We start from the raw sequence: 18498 nt of genomic DNA on the forward strand, positions 1-18498 counted from the left end.
TATATCGAACTTTTTTTTCTCATCTGATCTAGCAACAGTTTCAAGGTCCTTGTTCTGGCTAGAGTCTCTGGTGCAATGTCAGTAAAAATATACACACTTTGTTTACTCATATTTTATTTCGGAGTTATCACGTTGGCCTTTTTAAAAAATTTTCTCTATCTTCAGAATAGTGTAATCGAACTATCACATCTCCGGGGCTTGCCAACAACACTCTTTGTGTCCGCCTGATCCTATGCACGATCTCAACTGTCAGGTGATCTATCACTCAGTAATGGATTGAACACGCAAATTTTATCATCACGTAGGTCCTCTCCTTGCTCTGCTTCTGGTAGACCCTGAATCCTTAAACTACTTCTTCGATCACGGTTCTCTTGATCCTAATTTATATGGGAGCATTTTCCGTTCCCTGCACATCTCCGACTGAATTTCTAGTTTGTTAATTAATTGAGCTTGTGCCTTCATAGTCTCCTCTGCTTCCTCCACTCGCCCTAGTATTCGGCCGAAGAAATTGTGTAGCCCCCCCTCTTGCTTTTCATGGATAACTCCAATTTTGCAAACATTTCCGCTATCTCATTCTTTGTGGGTAATTGTAATGAAGCGCCTTGATGTTCCGTATCATTTAGTGCCATTTCACTGTCCGCATTTATAGATCCATTAATCTGGTTCCCCACCTGGTCCCCAAATGACAGCCTAGATTGATCCCCAACAAAATTTCTACTTCCTTCTTTTTATCCCAAATTCGTTTTTCCAGGCTATTCTTCTGCGGATGTATTTCTTAACTGTGCTAACATTTGTACTCTGTTGGGGGTTTTTTGGAGCCCCCCCCCCCCCCACCCCTTTCGCTGATCTACTCTTCATACCTATTTAGTTCTCTGAGTACGTTCTCTTTTTTTCCCCCTTTTTCTTTTCTATACATGTGTATTCGTACTGTCCCCAGGGAAATTCTTATTTGTACTAATTTTTCTACACAGTCTAACTTCCGCCGGGCGTCTTTAGGGACAAGAAGACATACAGCAGTTCTACCTTTCACCAAGAACTCCTGGAATATATAGATCCCCCCCCCCCCCCCGTTCTAGATTTCAGATTTTTACTGCCAGACCTTCTGTATTAATAAACATGTAAGTCACCATCCCCGACCATGCTCCAGGCACAAAAGCAGCCGTCTTATAACTCTCTCCTGTATTTGGCAGGTCTCAGATCATCTACCTTCTATATACTCTTATTAGTAGGTCTCATTGAGTTACAGGGTACCCAGTCTCCCACTGATGTTTCCCTGTAAGGGGGAGACTCGCCTCATGTGCTCGACCCCCTGCTCGTCCGCTGGGTCCCGCTCTTCAGACTCATTTAGACGTCTGAGCACAGTCTTCCAGGCCGTCTCCACCGGACGTACTCTCCTGCTCACCAGTCCCGGTATCTTAGGGATATAGTCCCCTCCTGCCACAGCCACCTTCTCGCAGTCCATTACAGACCTGACTCTGGTTCCATTCGGCCTCCAGGCCGGCACCTTGCTCAATCCCGGCTCTACAGCCGTCACCTCCGTGTCCCAAACACACGATCCCGGCTGGGTGGTCTTTCCACTTCACAGGGCGGGAGCTAGCAGCTGCATGCAGGCTAGAGGCTGGGCTAGAATCTGGGCAGCGGTCCACTCCTCCAGCTGTAGGCGCCCGGAGCTCCCCTCACACATCGCCTCACAGCGCCATATTCCGCCCCCTTCCCTCAAGTGGCTGTTATAACAACACTTTTCAATAAGAGCAGTTAGGTACCTGAATTTGTCTTAAAATCAGCCTCTTGCAATGCCTTGTTCAGCAAGGCTCAGACAGATAAACAGAAGGACAGAAGGACAGAAGGAGCCAGTCAGCTGTGCTTCAGTGCTAATAGGGGACATGCTTAAAGGATAAGTTCACCTTTAACAAAAAATAATAAATGCACTGGCAGGTAAAAAAAATGTGCATTTATTATTATTTGTTTCTGGATCTTCTAAAGCATTGCACCAGTGATCAGCAGATCACTGGTGTTATGCAGGTTTCCTGCAGACCTGTCATTATAGCTGCTTACCCGTACAGGATATACAGGCAAGCAGATATACTGACAGGAAGAATCATTGAACTACCATGGCGCTCGACAGTGCTGTGACAGTTCTTGGAGAACTACAAGCCAACAGCCACAAAGGCTGCTGGGACTTCCAGCTAGTGCATTCAGAGAATATCGTGAATGAATGACGTGGGCGGGTGGAGCCCAGCACAGCTGTGTCTTTTTTAATTTGTTACAGCTAGTGAGGAGAAAATCCCCAGCTAGCTGTCACAATGGGGAGCAGGGGCCAGTCCGTTCCTAAAATGTTACACCCTGAATATGGGTGTAACGTGACGTGTTACGTAAGGTGAACTTATTTAAAGGAGAAGAGCTTTGTGACAGACGAGCTCACCATCTCCTTTCACTGTCCAGTCATAGGCTGGGACATGGACAAGACTTGTAAATGTTATTCAACTACAAAAAAGATGACTCAGGTGTTTTGCCCTGCAAGACAGGACTAAGCTGCGTATCAGATCTGTGCAAATCTCAGAACTGTATGGACAGAAATAAAACTTCTTTAGCAGGTAAAACTGCTTTCATATACTTTTTTTTTGTTTTCCTAGATTTCAACTTTTTATGGTGATCATGCTGTTAGAAATGTAATTTATTTCACTTACTTGGGCCTTTATACATAACATGACTATTTCACTATGGAACCAAGGCAAACAAGTGAGGCTATATGATTCATATGGGGCTATAATATTACAAGTCAAAAGGATTCATATCATAATTAGTGGGTTGTTGCATGCAAATATAAGGCTGCATAATTTGCACTTTAGCTGTAGTCCTTAACCAGTGACATACAGACATGCATCCTGCCACATTATCTTTAGTTCAGGTTATTGGCCCAAAATACGACATTACAGCAACCTTTAGGTTGATTCTGCATTCAAGCACCATTTCACTGATATTTCATTCATACCTTGGTGTATCCATGACCTGTGAAATTGTACTTCTTGCTGCCAAGTTCCCACCACTTAAACTTATTGCCGCAGCAGAAGTAATTTAAACCAATGAAGTGAGAGTTTTACATTTAGTGCACCAAAACCCTTATGTGAATGCAGCCAGTTATCTGCATTGTTGCATTTGATATGGGTGCTCCTGCAGTGTTGTCACTAAGGATTTCACATATCCTAGATTGTAAGCTCCAAGGAGCAAGGCCCTCAAATCCCTCTTGTATTGAACTGTATTGTTACTGTATTGTCTCCCATTATATTGTAAAGCGCTGAGCAAACGGTTACGCTATATAAATCCTGTATAATAATAATAACAATATGGCCACCGTTGACAGCGCGGCCCATATAGGTCACTGGAGTACAGACTAATTTCTCAGCAGATATTGTAACAGTCCAACTTTCAGTGCATCTGCTTCTAGCCTACACATTAAACTGGTGGCTCTCAGTAGTTAAGAGTTTCAATTCATTGAGGTTCCCAACTCGCCCACAGTTAACAGCTATATATTTTTACATCATTTTGTAGCTTGGTACTTGAAAGTGAGGCCCCTTTCTTTAAGATAAAACATTGCAATTTTTATAAGCTGCAAAGTGTGTTTTAAGTCTTCTGAAATTAACACAAAACTAAACCCACCATTTGAACAATTTCCCAAAACCGTTGCTAGTGTGTTGGCTCTATACCAAACTGTCATGCCATCATATGGTTTGTGTCATAACTGACTACATGTGCAGCACCATGGCAACTGCAGATAAAACAGAGGCTTAAGCTGGGTATACATTAGTAGAATTTCAAACAAGTATTCTTAGGAAAATTTGTACTTTCGAGAAACTTCCCATCCTGATATTTTCTAGTCACTGGCAATGAAAATGTACATTTGACCCCAACAATTTATTATAAAAACAAATGAATGTTCTTACAATGAAACATTAAAGTGAACGAAATTCTACTAGCGTATACCCACGTGACCGCATCTTTGGCTGTAAAGGATAGGATGGTCTCCTCCACCCACGCCCGACTGCAGGACTTCTCCAGGACTTCCCCCATCCTCTGGAACTCACTACCCCAATCCATCAGACTGTCACCTACCCTCCTCACCTTTAGGCGCACCCTGAAAACACATCTCTTCAGGGAAGCCTACCCCACCCTCACCTAACAGCCGATCTCCTCCACTCCTCCTACAACTCCATCCCCCACAGCCACTTCCTCCTGTACCACTATCCCCTCCCACCTAGATTGTAAGCTCGAAAGAGCAGGACCCTCGAACCCCTCGTGGAATGTTTTGTTACTGTATTGTCTCATGTACTGTCCCCCACTATAATGTACAGCGCTGAGCAAACCTTTTGGCGTTATATAAATACTATATAATAGGATGATTTAGTTTCACTTTACAGTAACACCAAACAATGGTGTTTCCATGGGTATGTTAAAAATATACAACTGTAAAAGTTCTGTTAAAAGTGTTACTAAACCCAGGACACTGCATTCACTATATCTGGTCTCCCACAGTACACAGAACATGGAAATGCAATTATTTTAGTAAATATAAACTGCTAAATACCTTTTCTCATCAGCAGTATATAGCAGTCTAGTGACTTCTATTAGTGTCCAGCTGAGCATTGGTTAAAGCTTGTAGGAAGAATTTTCTTTCTGCTCTAGGAGGATGCAGAACTCCTGACTTCTGTCTGGACAGAGCTGATTAACCCCGTGCTGATCACATACACCCTCACAAAAAAAAACCCCTCTCTAGTAATAAACACCAAACTGAGCATGTGCATAGTGTCTTCACACAATATGTCTTATCAGGAAATAAGAGAGGAGCACTGGAAAAAGGGGAGGATCAGAGAAGACCGGATCAAGCAGTCTTTTTACACAATGCAGAGGATTAACCCCTTAGGTTCCACAGTGCAAATAACAAGCATGCTTTACTGCATATACAGACTGATTTTACTGTTGTGGGTTTAATAACACTTTAAAACTGTGGTATGCACATTTTCCTTCCAGCACTGGGAGCAGGCATTAAATCCTACATGAGAGAAATTCTCTATGGATTTTGTATGTTCTCCTCATATCTGTATGGGATTAGCCTTAGCCTAGGTACACTCGTTTTCTTTTGCAATCTACAGAACATGCTTACAAACTAAACCATCAGATTTTCAAAGCAATCATTTTCCTAATGCAAAAAATACTTAATTTTCACCTTTTTGTATTCTTTGTTGCATTGCACGACTACTGATACCCCACAAATGTATTCCAGCCACTTACATGCATGCACTCCAGTAACAGCACAAATGTTTATTTCTTTTCTTTGTATTGGTATGACAAAGTGGAGAAACAAAAAGCCAAATCTGACACATTCCATGCAAAATCCCAAAAAATAGACTAGACACAATTATTGGCACCCTCAATTTAACATTTGATAGCACACCCCTTGGGAAAAATAACTGAAATCAATAACTTCCTGTAACGATCAATGAGTTTCCTACACCTCTCTATTGGAATTTTGGACCACCCTTCTTTCGCCAACTGCTCCAGGTCTCTCAGATTGGAAAGATTCCTTTTCCCAACTGCTGTTCTGAGATCTCTTCACAGGTACTCTATGGGATTGAGATCTGGACTCATTGCTGGCCAGTGCAGTACTCTCCAGCACTTTGTCTGAAACCATTTCTGGGTGCTTTTTGATGTGTGGTTTGGGTCATTGTTCTGCTGTAAAACCCATGACTTCTGACGGAGACCCAACTCTCAGACACTTGGTCTTACATTGCACCCCAGAATTCTTTGGTAGCCTTCAGATTTCATAATGCCATGCACATTCAGTGCCTGCTGCAGCAAAGCACCCCCAAAACATCAATGAACCTCCACTGTGTTTGACTGTAGGGACTGTATTCCTCTCATTAAAGGCCTCATTTCTTTTTCTGAAAACAGTAGAATGATGGGCTTTACCAAAAAGTTGTAATTGTGTTTCGTCTGTTCACAGCACATTCTCCCAAAAGGATTTTGGTTTCTTCAGGTAAGTTTTGGCAGACTCCAATTTGGCTTTTTTATGTTTCTGTGTCAGCAGTGGGGTCCCCTCCTGGGTTTCTTACCATAGCGTCTTTTCATTCAGATGGTGAAATATAGTGCGAGTTGACACAGCTGTACCCTATGCCTGAAGGTCAGCTTGAATTTGTTTGAAAGTTGACTGAGGTTCTTTATCCACCATTCGAGCAATCCTTCATTGCAATCATTGATCAATTTTTCTCTTTTGTCCACATCCAGGGAGATTATCTACAGTGTCATGGGCTGTAAACATCTTGACAATGTTGCACACAGTGGACACAGGAACATTAAGATCTCTGGAGACGGACTTGTAACCTTGAGATTTGTCATGCTTTTCCACAATTTATGTTCTCAAATCCTCAGACAATTCTTTGCTGCTCTCTCTCTTCTTCATGGTCCATGTGGCACACAGAGACACACAACAGAAAGGCTGAGTCAAGGTGGCCTTACATGCATCAAAATTCAGCCAGGTCAACAGGCACCTGTCAAATTTTAATTCATGTGTGGCCACCACCGCTCAACAGAATCTGTGTAGTCTGACAGCGGAGGTCAGAATACAAGAGCAGGGAGGATTCCTCTATCCACCTCGCATGTGTGGATGGAAGAATCTGTTCTTTTCGTTCGCTCTGCCACCTGGCCATGTATGACTAGCTTTACTTGTAAAAATATGCAAAAAGCGTTTTCAAAGCCAAGAAATAATAGCCGCTCAGCCACAATACTGCAAAATAGGTTAACTCTAAACAAAAGCAAGGATAACCTACTATAAATAAGGCTTTCTGTGTATTAAGTGACTGAAATGTCAGCAATCTCCATGACGTTACCTTAGTAGGCACCCATGTCTTGAAAAAAGATTAACAAAACATATACAAAGCAGGAAGATTTCCAAAAGAAATTGCAGACCACCAGGATTTGGATTTAGCTAATCCACTTAGATTACCATGGCTGCGTCTTATAGGGACAATGCAGAGACAGCAAAATAGGTCACACAGAAAACAATACAATAGCTTACAATAAGAATAAAGACTAGGAAACCGCTTGCATTATGTTGTAAAATACTGATGTCCATGTTAACCATCAGCAAACAGATATATTGATGATGATAATGATAATGATGTTTTACTAAAAAGAGAACCTAAAAAAGGACAGAAAAATAGGCAGTTGCCTCTGCTGATTGTTTTTAGTCCATACATGATTAAGGACAGTGTTTACTCTGTTTTTCTGCTTTGGAGTAAAGCAGCTCATACAGTGATCACTTTTTTCCCCATTAAACTAGCAAATTGAACAAAAAAAAAATGATCAGATTCCCCTATCCACATATTTGAGGAGGTGTATGGGAGAATCCTTCCCCTTGTGGTATTGTATTCTGCCAGCGGGGAGCTTTCCCCGCCATCAGAAAACAATGATAAGTACTGTTAGATATAGCCAGTGGCATAGATCGTTTAGGAAAAAAAAAACGTCAGGCTGGTTGTACATAGATCGACTTGTACACAACCACCCTGCCCATACATGGATCAAAATTCAGCTGGTCCCTGCTGAACCAGCCAAATTTCAATCCATGTATGGCCATTTTAAGCATGCAGCTAGAGTATTCCAAGCGTGCTTACTAAGGCAGCCCATAGATTCCCCAGAGGGTTGAATGGAAAAGAAAAAAAGAAAAATATTTCCCCATCCCCATATTTGAGGTGGATGGGGGAATCCTCCCCACTGTGTCTTTGTATTCCAACAAAGAGGAGACGTCCCAGCCATCAGAATACACTGATCAGCACTGCCGGTATTAGCTGGCAATGCTGATAGAATGGCAAAAATCAAACAGTGTGGTTGTACAGAAGATTGTCTTCTGTACAACCACTCTGCCCATACATGGATCAAAATTCATTCAGTCCCCGCTGGACCGCCTGAATTTCTATTTATGTACAGCCAGCTTAAGCCCAGATCAGCTCCCTAGGTTGGAAAACCAGCCACAGATTCTGCAACTTGTAAAGATAAGAATTCTATATCCACATTTCAATCCTCACAGGTTCATATGAACAGATAATTGTTCTTATTCTTAACCACTTCGAGTCCGGACACTTTTACCCCCTTCCTGTCCAGGCCAATTTTCAGCTTTCAGCACTGCCACACTTTGAATGACAATTGAGCGGTCATGCAACACTGTATCCATATGAATTTTTTTGCATTTTTTTTTTTAGACAGATAAAACTTTATTTTGGTGGTATTTATTCACCACTGGGAATATTATTTTTTTTTTGCTATATAAATTAAAAAAATCCAAACATTTTGAAAAAAATCATTTCTCCTTCTCTCTGGCTTCATTCTTGCAGCCATTGAGAAATACTGTGAGTGCTGTGATTGGTCACAGCTTGTCACATGGTACAAGGCTGTTGTGAATAGCCTTGTACCATGTGACCTCTGTGATCATTCACAGACTTCACTAGCAGTAAGCAATGATGTCATTAGTGACCTCTTGCTTACTACTATTCATGTGATTACTGATTGGCCAATCAGTGATCACATGATTGGGACCTCACATAGAGGTCCTGTACAGCGTGTCCGAAGGACAAAGCTGGCACCAGATCACAGTGTCACGCGCTCCCAGGGAGCACGTACAGGCCGAAAATGCAGGCGCTGTTTATGAACGGCAACCCGCTCCTGCACTGCTCCCGTCCGGCCGTTTATATACATGGGCCAGACGGGAAGTGGTTAAGGTCACTGTAGCCAACGCCACATGAAATCCCACACTCAATGTTGATAAGCAGAATATATTTAAGATGTATTTGGGATGCGCCACCACATTTCTCAGTACTGGGACTCTGCTAAACTATGATGAACTTCTAGCTTTGTTTAATGTGTCTGAATTTGAGTAATTAACCTTTACACCCACAAGTTCTGTGATACGGATTCAATAGTGTTCTATATTTTAGAAGGTTTTACATAATGCTACCTAAACCCTCACATTCAGCAGATGCTGATCTAGGAAAAGCACTGAATTGTACAACACTGTCCTCTATGTTGAGCATACCAGCAACACCAACCTATGTCTTGATTGAATACAGTGCGTCTCAAATGGGCATCTTATTGTGTTAAAAATTCTTTAGGATATTTGTTTTCTGTGACTAGTGACAGGAGGTTGTTAAATTATGCAGCACAATGCTTGGTTTTACATTTCAATACCAGTGAAATATGATAGCTTTTTGGGTAATTGTTTGTATAGAATTTTTACTATTTTATATACATAAAAAACAGCTAGTTTTGTACCTGCAGAAGCTGACTGCTTTCTCTACTCACAAATGTTGGACCATTCTGATTGGGTAAATCTTTGGCTCTTCCAGGTAATGACCCACCCCCATGGTCCTCTTCACTTCTCACACATTTCCCATATCCTATGAAGCAACCCAGCTTGACCAATCAGAATGGCTGAGCATTAGGTATAAAGGGGGTAATGAAAGTTACAGCAGGTATGTGCAAATGCTTTATTTTAGCTCATGGCAGATTCATTTCACTTTAAGTGACATATCATTATCCACAGCTTTAACACAAACTAAGTTTGTCAAATTCTACCCCTTTCAGCGGTCTTTCTGCTCATTAACAGGATTTCATTCATTGTCAGATAACTCATCAAAGACCAGCCTTAAAAGGAACCTGGACCAAAATATTGACAAAAAATGTTGCAGTCTCTGGACTAAGTAATAAACCATAACAAGCATACAATTAGTGACATCTTAGGCAAGTCAGAACTGTTCAACAGCTTACATGTCCAAGGCTAGTGAATCAAAGTGCTGAAGCCTTAGGATAAGCATAGTAAGGCAACAAGTATTTTTAAAAGCCAAAGGTATCTTCTTAGGACAACTATCTTTGGTAAAGCTGCCCCTAAATTCCCCCCACTCTGCAGAGTGCTGCTCACTCACTTACATTCAGACCTGACCTAGTGATGTTTGCTGTGCAGTTCAACCTGAGGCTGAGCAGCCTTTGAAAAAAAAAAAATGTCTCGCCAGTTCTTCTGCAGACTGCTACCCCAATTATTCCTATGGGACAGTTGTGCCCACATCTGCCTCTAGCAGTCTTGCACAGTACAGCCGTCCTATAAAAATGAATGTGACCGCATTGCACAGGGTGAAGGGAAGCCAGAACTTTTCTTTGCCAGGGCTGCGAGGCTCCGGGCAATGGAGCACAGTAAGCATTACTGGGTTGGGACTGAGGGCAAGTTACCAGGTAGGCTGAAGTCAGAGAGAAGAGGAGAACTAGAGGTGAAGTCATTTCAAGAACCTCATAGACACAAACTTACAGTTCACAGTATATCTAAAAGGTAAAACTTTCTTTTTAGTTTTGAATGGAGTACAGAGGGATTAGAACACCAGCCAGTTTTTTTTTACTGTCTGTGCCAGTTAAGAAAATTCACCCTCTCTGTTTGTCCTGTTTACCATTTTCATTGAAAGTGAAAGAAAAACCCACATTTTGGGTTGTCCCCAGAAAAGTAATAAGAACTAGTGTTCCCATTGGACAATTTCACTTAATTTGCAGAGATTTCCTCCCACTTCCTGTTTGGCTATGGGACAGGAAGTCAAGGGAAATCTCCACAATAGGAAACAGATGACGAAAAAATTCTGACATAGGTGTAACCCTCCCTTACTCTATCCAAAATGAAATATATTTTGCCTATAGCTCAACTTTAAGTTAACCTTTGTTTTGCACATACAGGGCAAAGAAACAGGTTTATTTTAATACTACTGGACTACCTGTGTACAGTATGGATGGCCAAGCCAGCTCAAAAGAATCAAAAAGCAATGCTAGCTCTACATACGGAGTCAAACATAGTAAAGTCTACCAGACCAGTTAGAATAGAATATAAACAACAATAAACATGGTACAAAAGTAAAAACACTTCAAACTTAGCAAACATGCCTTTATGTGTGTGTGTGTATATATATATATATATATATATATATATATATATATATATATATATATATATATAATATAAAAAAAAAAAAAAAAAACGTCTAGGCACTGCATCCCAAAAGAAATTCAAAAGGGATATTGGCCTTATCCATAAACAGGGAAGAGCGAGTTTCAAATGGCACATATTCCTGGCATTAATATAAAAAGCACTTGGGTATGTACACCTTAATATACTGGAAATTACTACAAAACATAAAAATAGCTTCTGATGTTTTATAAAAGACAAAACAAATTAGATGAAAACATCCAATGCCCTGATGTGTGTGTAATGCACAGACACAAAGGGATCAAGTCGTCTCCCAAGGAAAGCGGCTTTAAGGGGTGGTTGCTCCAAAGCATTACCTACTTACCCATCAGATTTGAGTTCATGAAAGGTGTCGGGGACAATCCTTCATGGGGCCCTAATCGACTGTCATTCAAGTGCTCACTGTAATGAGGGCTGTCTGCAAAACCCTAGGGGGAAAAAAAAAAAAAAAAAAAAAGAACAGAGCATTAAGCAGATTATGTGGCAGCCTTGCTAATTGAGTGTAATGACACTACTAATTCATGTATAGAGTTGTAATTGGCCACTGTCATGATAAAGTTAGCTTTTAGCCTTGGAGGCCATCAATATATAACGCCACAAACACACACACTTATTTTGTAAATGCACTGTGCATAAAAGAAAAAAAAAAAACACTGTCAAAGTTTAAACTTGTTCTAATAGGTCTGAAGCAATTAATCACCAAAGAATACCCAAAAAGCAAATAAAAACAAATATCCAAAAGGTTTAGTGAATTATTAGGCCTTGAACACATGGGCTTCAGCTTGTATAAGTACAAGTACCATGAGGATACAAACTTTTACAAAGTATTGGCAAGGATTTCAACAGGCTTCAAGAGGTTCACATTTTTTACTCTCTGTTCAGCTCTAATATGACGATGTTAAACATAGATCGCAATGGGACTAATGGATGTCACTTCAAGCAAGCTGGCATCAGGCTTCAGCATGCTGTCAGCTAGTTTCAGCACTAGTTGAACTTGTTAAAAGCCTACTAGCAGTTTTTGAAACAGGTAGGGAAAAAAAAAAAAAGGTCTAAAAAATTTGATGGATGCCACTACAATAGCCTGCACGTGCTACTTGCCTGACTGCCTGAATTAAAGACATTGTTCCACCTTTACAAAAAGTTTATAAAATCATCCATATTAGACAAAAAAAACCCAAAACGTAATTTATTTAATTTTTTTTAAATCTGAGCCCGCAAAACACTGCAATCGCCAATCTCCAGGGCACCATGTTACTTCCCGAATATGGGTAAAAAGTGCTGTGAGCTGTAAAGGTGTTTTATTTTGGGTTTTTTTTTTTAAACAATACAGGGTTTTTTTTACCATCTCCCTGCAACATTTCAGAAAAAGGTCTCTTACCTCCTCTTCTGGTAGTCCCCAGCTGGCTAAGGAGGCACCTAAGTTCTAGAGTTGGATGGTGTGTGCCCAAAGACAGACCCAGCTCCAGTAAGCCATGCCCTCCCTCCCTCCCTCCACACAGGGGTATGACTGACAGTAGCAAATAGCTCTGCTGCCCTCAGTTCCTCCTGTGAAACCAGGAAGGGAGGGAAACAGTGCTGGAGCTGCACCTTTAAGCCAGGTAAGTGTTTAGGGATAGGTAGAGGTAGGACAAACAGTGGGGGATTTTTACCTCAATACAGAAAAAAAAAAAAGTTTAGACTTTAGAACCACTTTAAAGCAGTATTAACCCCCGAAAGCAATCAGAATGCTGCTAAATATTTCTTAGAGGTGATGGTTTCATTTGTTTTCTAAGAAAAAAAAAAAAAGAAAACGAATTCAGCCCCCACATCTAATGATTGATAACCATTTTTGGTAGTGGGTTTAATACAACTTTAAAGCGTTCGTAACCTCAGTTCTTTTTATAATGTGTAACTACAGTTAAGTCTATAATAAGGCCTATCTGTAGATACAGTGAATGCATCACAAACATGCATTGTTTAGGAGATATAAACACTGGAAGAAGCCGGTGACACCACACCGAATATGCCATCAATTCAGGGCGCTGTGCTACAGCTGTGCGCATGCATGGGAGTGATGTCATCATGGCCCGCCCATTCAAACGGCTGAAGCCCACAAACCCAGAAGGAAGCCCCATCAGCGGTGACAGCACGACACTGGAGAGCTGCGTTTTAAAAGGTAAGCCTGCCATAATGTGTAAGTATGCGTTGCATACTAGCACATTATGGTTTCCACCACCAGGGGGCCTGCTTTTTCTTCTTGCAGGAGTTAACTGCCGCCAGCTTCAACACTTTCTGGTAGTGATGAGTGCAGACTACCTTTGGTACTTACATACTCCTTAAAAGGGAAAACAATGAAGAAGGGGGAAAAAAAAAACCTAAAAGCAGCAGGCAGCGGAAAGCTGATGTCCAGTATGTGATTATGCCTGGGCCTGCTGCTAGGATATTCACATACCAGGTAGCTCATTATGAGATGGAGTACAATTCATATGCGGTAAATCCATAGGTAGCTCCAGGAGACAGCAAGAGGTATGCCGACAGCAAATGCTGTCGTCTAGCTGCTACTTTTTATAATTAGGTTTACCAAGAGATTTCTTTAAAGTAGTGTTTGTCACGACCCGCGGTCACCGCCACCAACAGGCGACAATCGCACAGCCGCGACTAACAGTAATACGTCACGCCCACGGCGTCAGACCCCAGACCTTCTCACCAAACTCGTGACCGAAGGGCTGGCCGATCCAAAACCGCGGTGTGACGCGCGTAACAAGGCCCCACCCAGCTGCACCCTACACAGCGATTGCCCAGCTAATGGACTACAATCGGTGCCTGCAGCCTGGATGCGATTGTTACTGGGTCAGGTTAGTTACGCAACTAACCATCTACTGCCACCACCACTTTTGTCGGAGACTGGGAAACTCCCGTTACTAAATATACACTATAATGATTGAAATATTGGTCTATATAGCACGGCCCGCGGACCTTGCTATACAGAGATATATGACAAACCGTAGCGTCTCTTCAAAGGCAGGGATTCGTGAATTGCAAGTAAGTGCTTAGAAACAGTTTAACACTTTCAGAAAGAAAGATTTATTTCTAACAGAGTCAAACAGATGCAAATAAATAGTTACAGAGATGACACAAGAATATATATATATGTATACAAAGACACAGCAAACAGAATAGCGAGAAAATACAGGGTAAGTTACTTGCCTTGCCTGGTTTTAGCAAATTCAAGTTGTGAGCCGAAAGGTTCTTTGATCTCCTCTGTTACGATGTTGCTCGGAGATCCCTGTGTGTGTGAGTGTGTCACAAACTCTAACTCTCTTAATAGGTCTCTCAGGGGAAGGGAAGGGGCTCTGACTTGGGAGTGGTCATTGGGAAACCCTACACTAAACTACCAGCTCATATCCCGTGATATGAACCATACATTTGATCTGAGGACTGTGCACTTATTCTGGTTGGTTTGATAATGAGTGGGCCTACATAGTTTTGGGTGATAAAAGTGACACCTTTGTAGACTGGCTGGCTCCACTTCTCATGTCTTCCTGGTTGTCCCCCACACCATCTGCCAGAAGATAACCTTTGCCTCACAGGAATGCAGGGGGGGTGTGAGGAGTGATTTGAGGAATGCCTCAGATACAGCAAGGAACAGGGGAACTCCGCTCCAACAGGGATGAGCAAGTTTGCTACACCTCCCCCTTAAGTGGTTGCCAAGGAGTGAGCTACAAGTTCTCTCCTGACGCAACCGACATCTGTCCAGAGGTTCCTCTTGGGACGTCCTGGTACCGCTGTACTGCGGGAGAACCGAATTCCGTCTGAACCGGAAGCCGTTCTCCCCAGCAGCACTGCTGGGCCGACCAAGTGAGTGGTCACGGGTGGGTACCAGTCGGCTGTGGCTATCCGAATCCTGTGGCAACTGCCGGGGTGCCCACCTGTTCACAAAACACTTCGGCTCAGGGGTGTCATTTGCTAACATATTAATATGTAGCTTCTTGTCGAGGTAGAGAAGAAGATTTCCCTCTCCTACCTTCTTCCTCAGGCTTAGGACTACATCTGGCCTGAAGGTAGTAGCGTGCGTGTGCACCGGAACCGGACAGGCGAATTCTGGGCCTCGCCTCCCAGTGGTGTCCACAGGTACCTTCATCCAAGATGGACAGTCCTTGTTACCTGCTAGCATCCAGGACACCGGTTCCTCCAGTTTCCTGTCTGCCAGGTCAGTCACAGGCCCAGCTGAGCCATGATCATCGCATCCAGGCGTCTTACCGTAGCCAGCTGTACCTGCGACTGACGTAACCTGTTTCTTGGCCTGGGGAGCAGACCAGGCCTCAACTGCCTCGGTCTCCCCATGCCCAGACCTCTGGGGGTCTCTTCTTACTGATGGGTTCCTAAACTGAACCACTGACATGCCCCTCTGACAGTTACCCTTCTGAGCTGTCGGACTGGGCACAGGCGGTTTGTTCCCGCCTAGTGACAGGGGCGCAAGTGGCTCTTCCCAGACAGGGCTGAGCACCGCGAGGCCCCTACAGTGGACAACGGCACCCAGGTCCACTGTGCATTGCGGGCCACTCCTGACCGCAGGAGGGGCTGTCAGTGCCTTCTCAACCCCAACTAGCTTTCCCAAGGATTCAGGCAAGCCACATGGGGTAGTGAAGGCTGGCTCGTCTGGAGCTTGCTGGGTTAGAGATGGTGGCCCAGGCTCCTTGCTCAGGCCCATGATGGCAAAACAGTAGGCACCTTCCGGATGCTCCATTGCCTCATGGCTCCTGGGCATGGGGTAGGCCACAAACCCAGGGCTGGTGTTCAGTTTCCCAAGGCTCTCAGAAAGCCTGGTCATCGTATCCTGCTGGAGGACCGCGACCATTAGGACTGCCCAGACTCTAGCTGATCCCTGGATTCCTGACTGTGCCATTCCCTTTGCCTCTGTGGCCCAATCAGCCGGCACCTTCTGAATCCAGACACCATCTATCGGAGGCCTGGGCAGCCGCTCCGGACCCCGAGTGCTAGGGAAGGGTGATTGGGTCTGGGCCCGAAGGCCCTCTCTCTGTAACCCCAGCATCAACCTTCCTTCCACTCGTAATCCAGGCCTGCTGCCTCTGACCTCTGTCTGTCTGCCTGTGAACACACTTTGACAAGTGAAATTAACTGACAGGCTTTCAGGCTCCCAGCCCCCACTGACTAGGCCAGTCATTCTAGCCTCCTTGCTTGTTTGTTTACTCTCCTCAGCAGGGGGGCTCACACCTAGCCCTGGAATAAAATTTCCATCTGAATGGCTTTCCAGAGCAGTCTTCCCTGTGGGACTACAAAGCTCATTTAGCTTATCTCTGAAGATCCTTTGAGACTCACTTTTCAGGGCTGCCTGAAGTGTGAAACTGCAAGTCCCAGCCAGCTTACCTCTGAAGGTCCGTTGGGACTCACTTTTCAGGGCTGCCTGAAGTGGGGAACTGCAAGTCCCAGCCAGCTGTGGTGTGCCTTCCTTAGTAGGGCAACTCACAGTTAGCGGGCCTCTGAAGCTCCTTTGGGAATCGCTTTTCAGTGCTGCCTGAGGCGTGGAACTATAAGTCTCAGCCAGCTGCCTAGTCCTATGCAAGGCCAACGGCTGGGCACTTATCAAGGCACAATCTTGTGAGCCTGGGCAAGGGACAGACCTATCCAGACAATCCCCTTGCTCAGCCTCTAGAGACTGTACCTCAGCCCCCAACACTGAAAACGCATCCTTTGTTTCATCACAAATCTCATTGTTAGCATTACCAACATTGCCGTCAACAATACAAACATAATCAATGACATTACCATCAATGCTACTGATATGACCCATGACATTCCTATCAATGCTACTGATATGACCCATGACATTCCTATCAATGCTACTGATATTATTACTGACATTCCAGACTGTATTCCCAATGTTGCTAACATTAGTAAGATCACCCTCAGTGTCACCACAACGATCCTCAACAGTCATGTTCATAATATCAGGGACACATGAGTCCAATACCTCCCCAGGCCAGGGGATTTCTTCTGGTTCTCCAGCTAATGGAGACTCCTGCAGCCCCACACCATTCCCAGCCCCCACCCTCTGTCCATCCACCGGTGGCCCAGACATTACCCCAATATCTGTCCACAGTTCCTTGGCTTGTCCAGAGAGTTCCAGGGGGCCCTTCCGGGTCTTCTCGGCAGGGGCGTAATATGAAACAAGAGTGCCTAGGTCAGCACCCAACAAAACAGGGGTGGGCAGTTTATCCGAGACCCCCACCTCCCTCATCCCCCTCCCCGCACCCCAATCTAGGAATACCTTTGCACAGGGTGTGCGTGAACGGGTCCCCCCAACTCCTGTGAGGGTCAGGAACTTTCCTGGGATGAGGTTCTGTGGCTCAATCAGCTCTGGTCGGATCAAAGTGACGTCTGCCCCGGTGTCCCGGAAACCAGTTGCAGACCGGTTGCCCACGGTAACGGGCTGCAAGTTGGCGGGGTTTACCCGCATCTTCCTGCGAACGAACAGCACAGAAGAAGAGTTGCTGGCCGGCTGGCCAGATGATGTCATCTGCTTCTGCTCAGGACACTGCGTCCTGAAATGTCCGGCTTTCCCACAGGTGAAACATCTGCGGGTGTCAGGCAGGAATGGCTTGGCTCCAAGCGCTGCAGGGTTGGGCGGAGGTGAGGCTTGACTCACCGAAGTAGGAGAGGTTGCTAGGGACGATTTCCCCCCTTTCCAGCTGTTTGGAGGAACCTTGCGAGGTTCAGGCACTCGCGTGTGGACAAAGGTATCTGCCAGGTCTGCTGCAGCTGTAGTAGATGCTGGCTCCCTCTCCAAGACGAACTGTCTGACGTCTGCTGGACAAATGTGCAGGAGTTGATCTCGGATCATGAGATCCTCCAAAGATTCATAAGAATCAACTTTCAGTCCCTTAGTCCACTGTCGGAATGTGGTACGTAAGCGACTTGCCACATCCGTGTAAGAGTCCCCAGGTCCTTTCTGCATGGACCTGAACCGCTTGCGGTACACTTCCGGGGTCATCTGGTACTTCCGGATAATGGCATTTTTTAAACGTTCATAGTCATCATCTTGCCCCTCTGGCAATTCAACAAACGCTTCCAGGGCCTTGCCTTGTAGCCCTGGTGTCAGGTACCGAACCCATTGAGCTTGGGGCACATGGTACTGACGGCACGTTTTTTCAAAGGACAGTAAGTATGTGTCAATGTCACTGTCCTTTTCCATCACTGGAAACTTGGCTGCGCCCACGGAAAGAGTGCCGTCCCTGTGATCTAGGGCCCCGAGGTTCTGACCCGGTCGCTGCTGGAGCCTTGCCATCTCCAGCTCATGCCGACGATCAGCTTCCCTCTGCACCGCCTCTCTCTCGGCCTGGCGTTCCACTCTGTCAGCCGCTGCTTGGCGCTCTGCAGTTTCTCTGTCAGTCTGGCGTTCCATGAACCACAGGTATGCCTCCAGATCTGTCTCCATGAGGCGTTTCAAGGCCTCCTGC

The 18498-nt window shown here is 44.4% G+C and overlaps 1 protein-coding gene across 9 annotated transcripts in view; it reads right to left on the reverse strand.

Moving 5' to 3' along the window:
* The window catches only part of TCF12 (transcription factor 12), a 283238-nt gene that overhangs the window by 164790 nt on the left and 99950 nt on the right, over positions 1–18498 (reverse strand). For 8 of the 9 annotated variants that reach the window (XM_089667821.1, XM_089667836.1, XM_089667793.1 and 5 more), the window contains one exon: positions 11367–11469. The exons of the other annotated variant lie outside the window; for it this stretch is intronic. In XM_089667821.1, coding sequence (XP_089523947.1) covers positions 11367–11469 — 103 coding nt within the window. The remainder of the gene's footprint in view (positions 1–11366; positions 11470–18498) is intronic. 9 annotated transcript variants of the gene reach the window in all.

This window comes from Staurois parvus, unplaced genomic scaffold (assembly GCF_062004578.1).
Source record: "Staurois parvus isolate SC_StPar_1 unplaced genomic scaffold, SC_StPar_1.0 ptg000054l, whole genome shotgun sequence".
NCBI lineage: Eukaryota > Metazoa > Chordata > Amphibia > Anura > Ranidae > Staurois > Staurois parvus.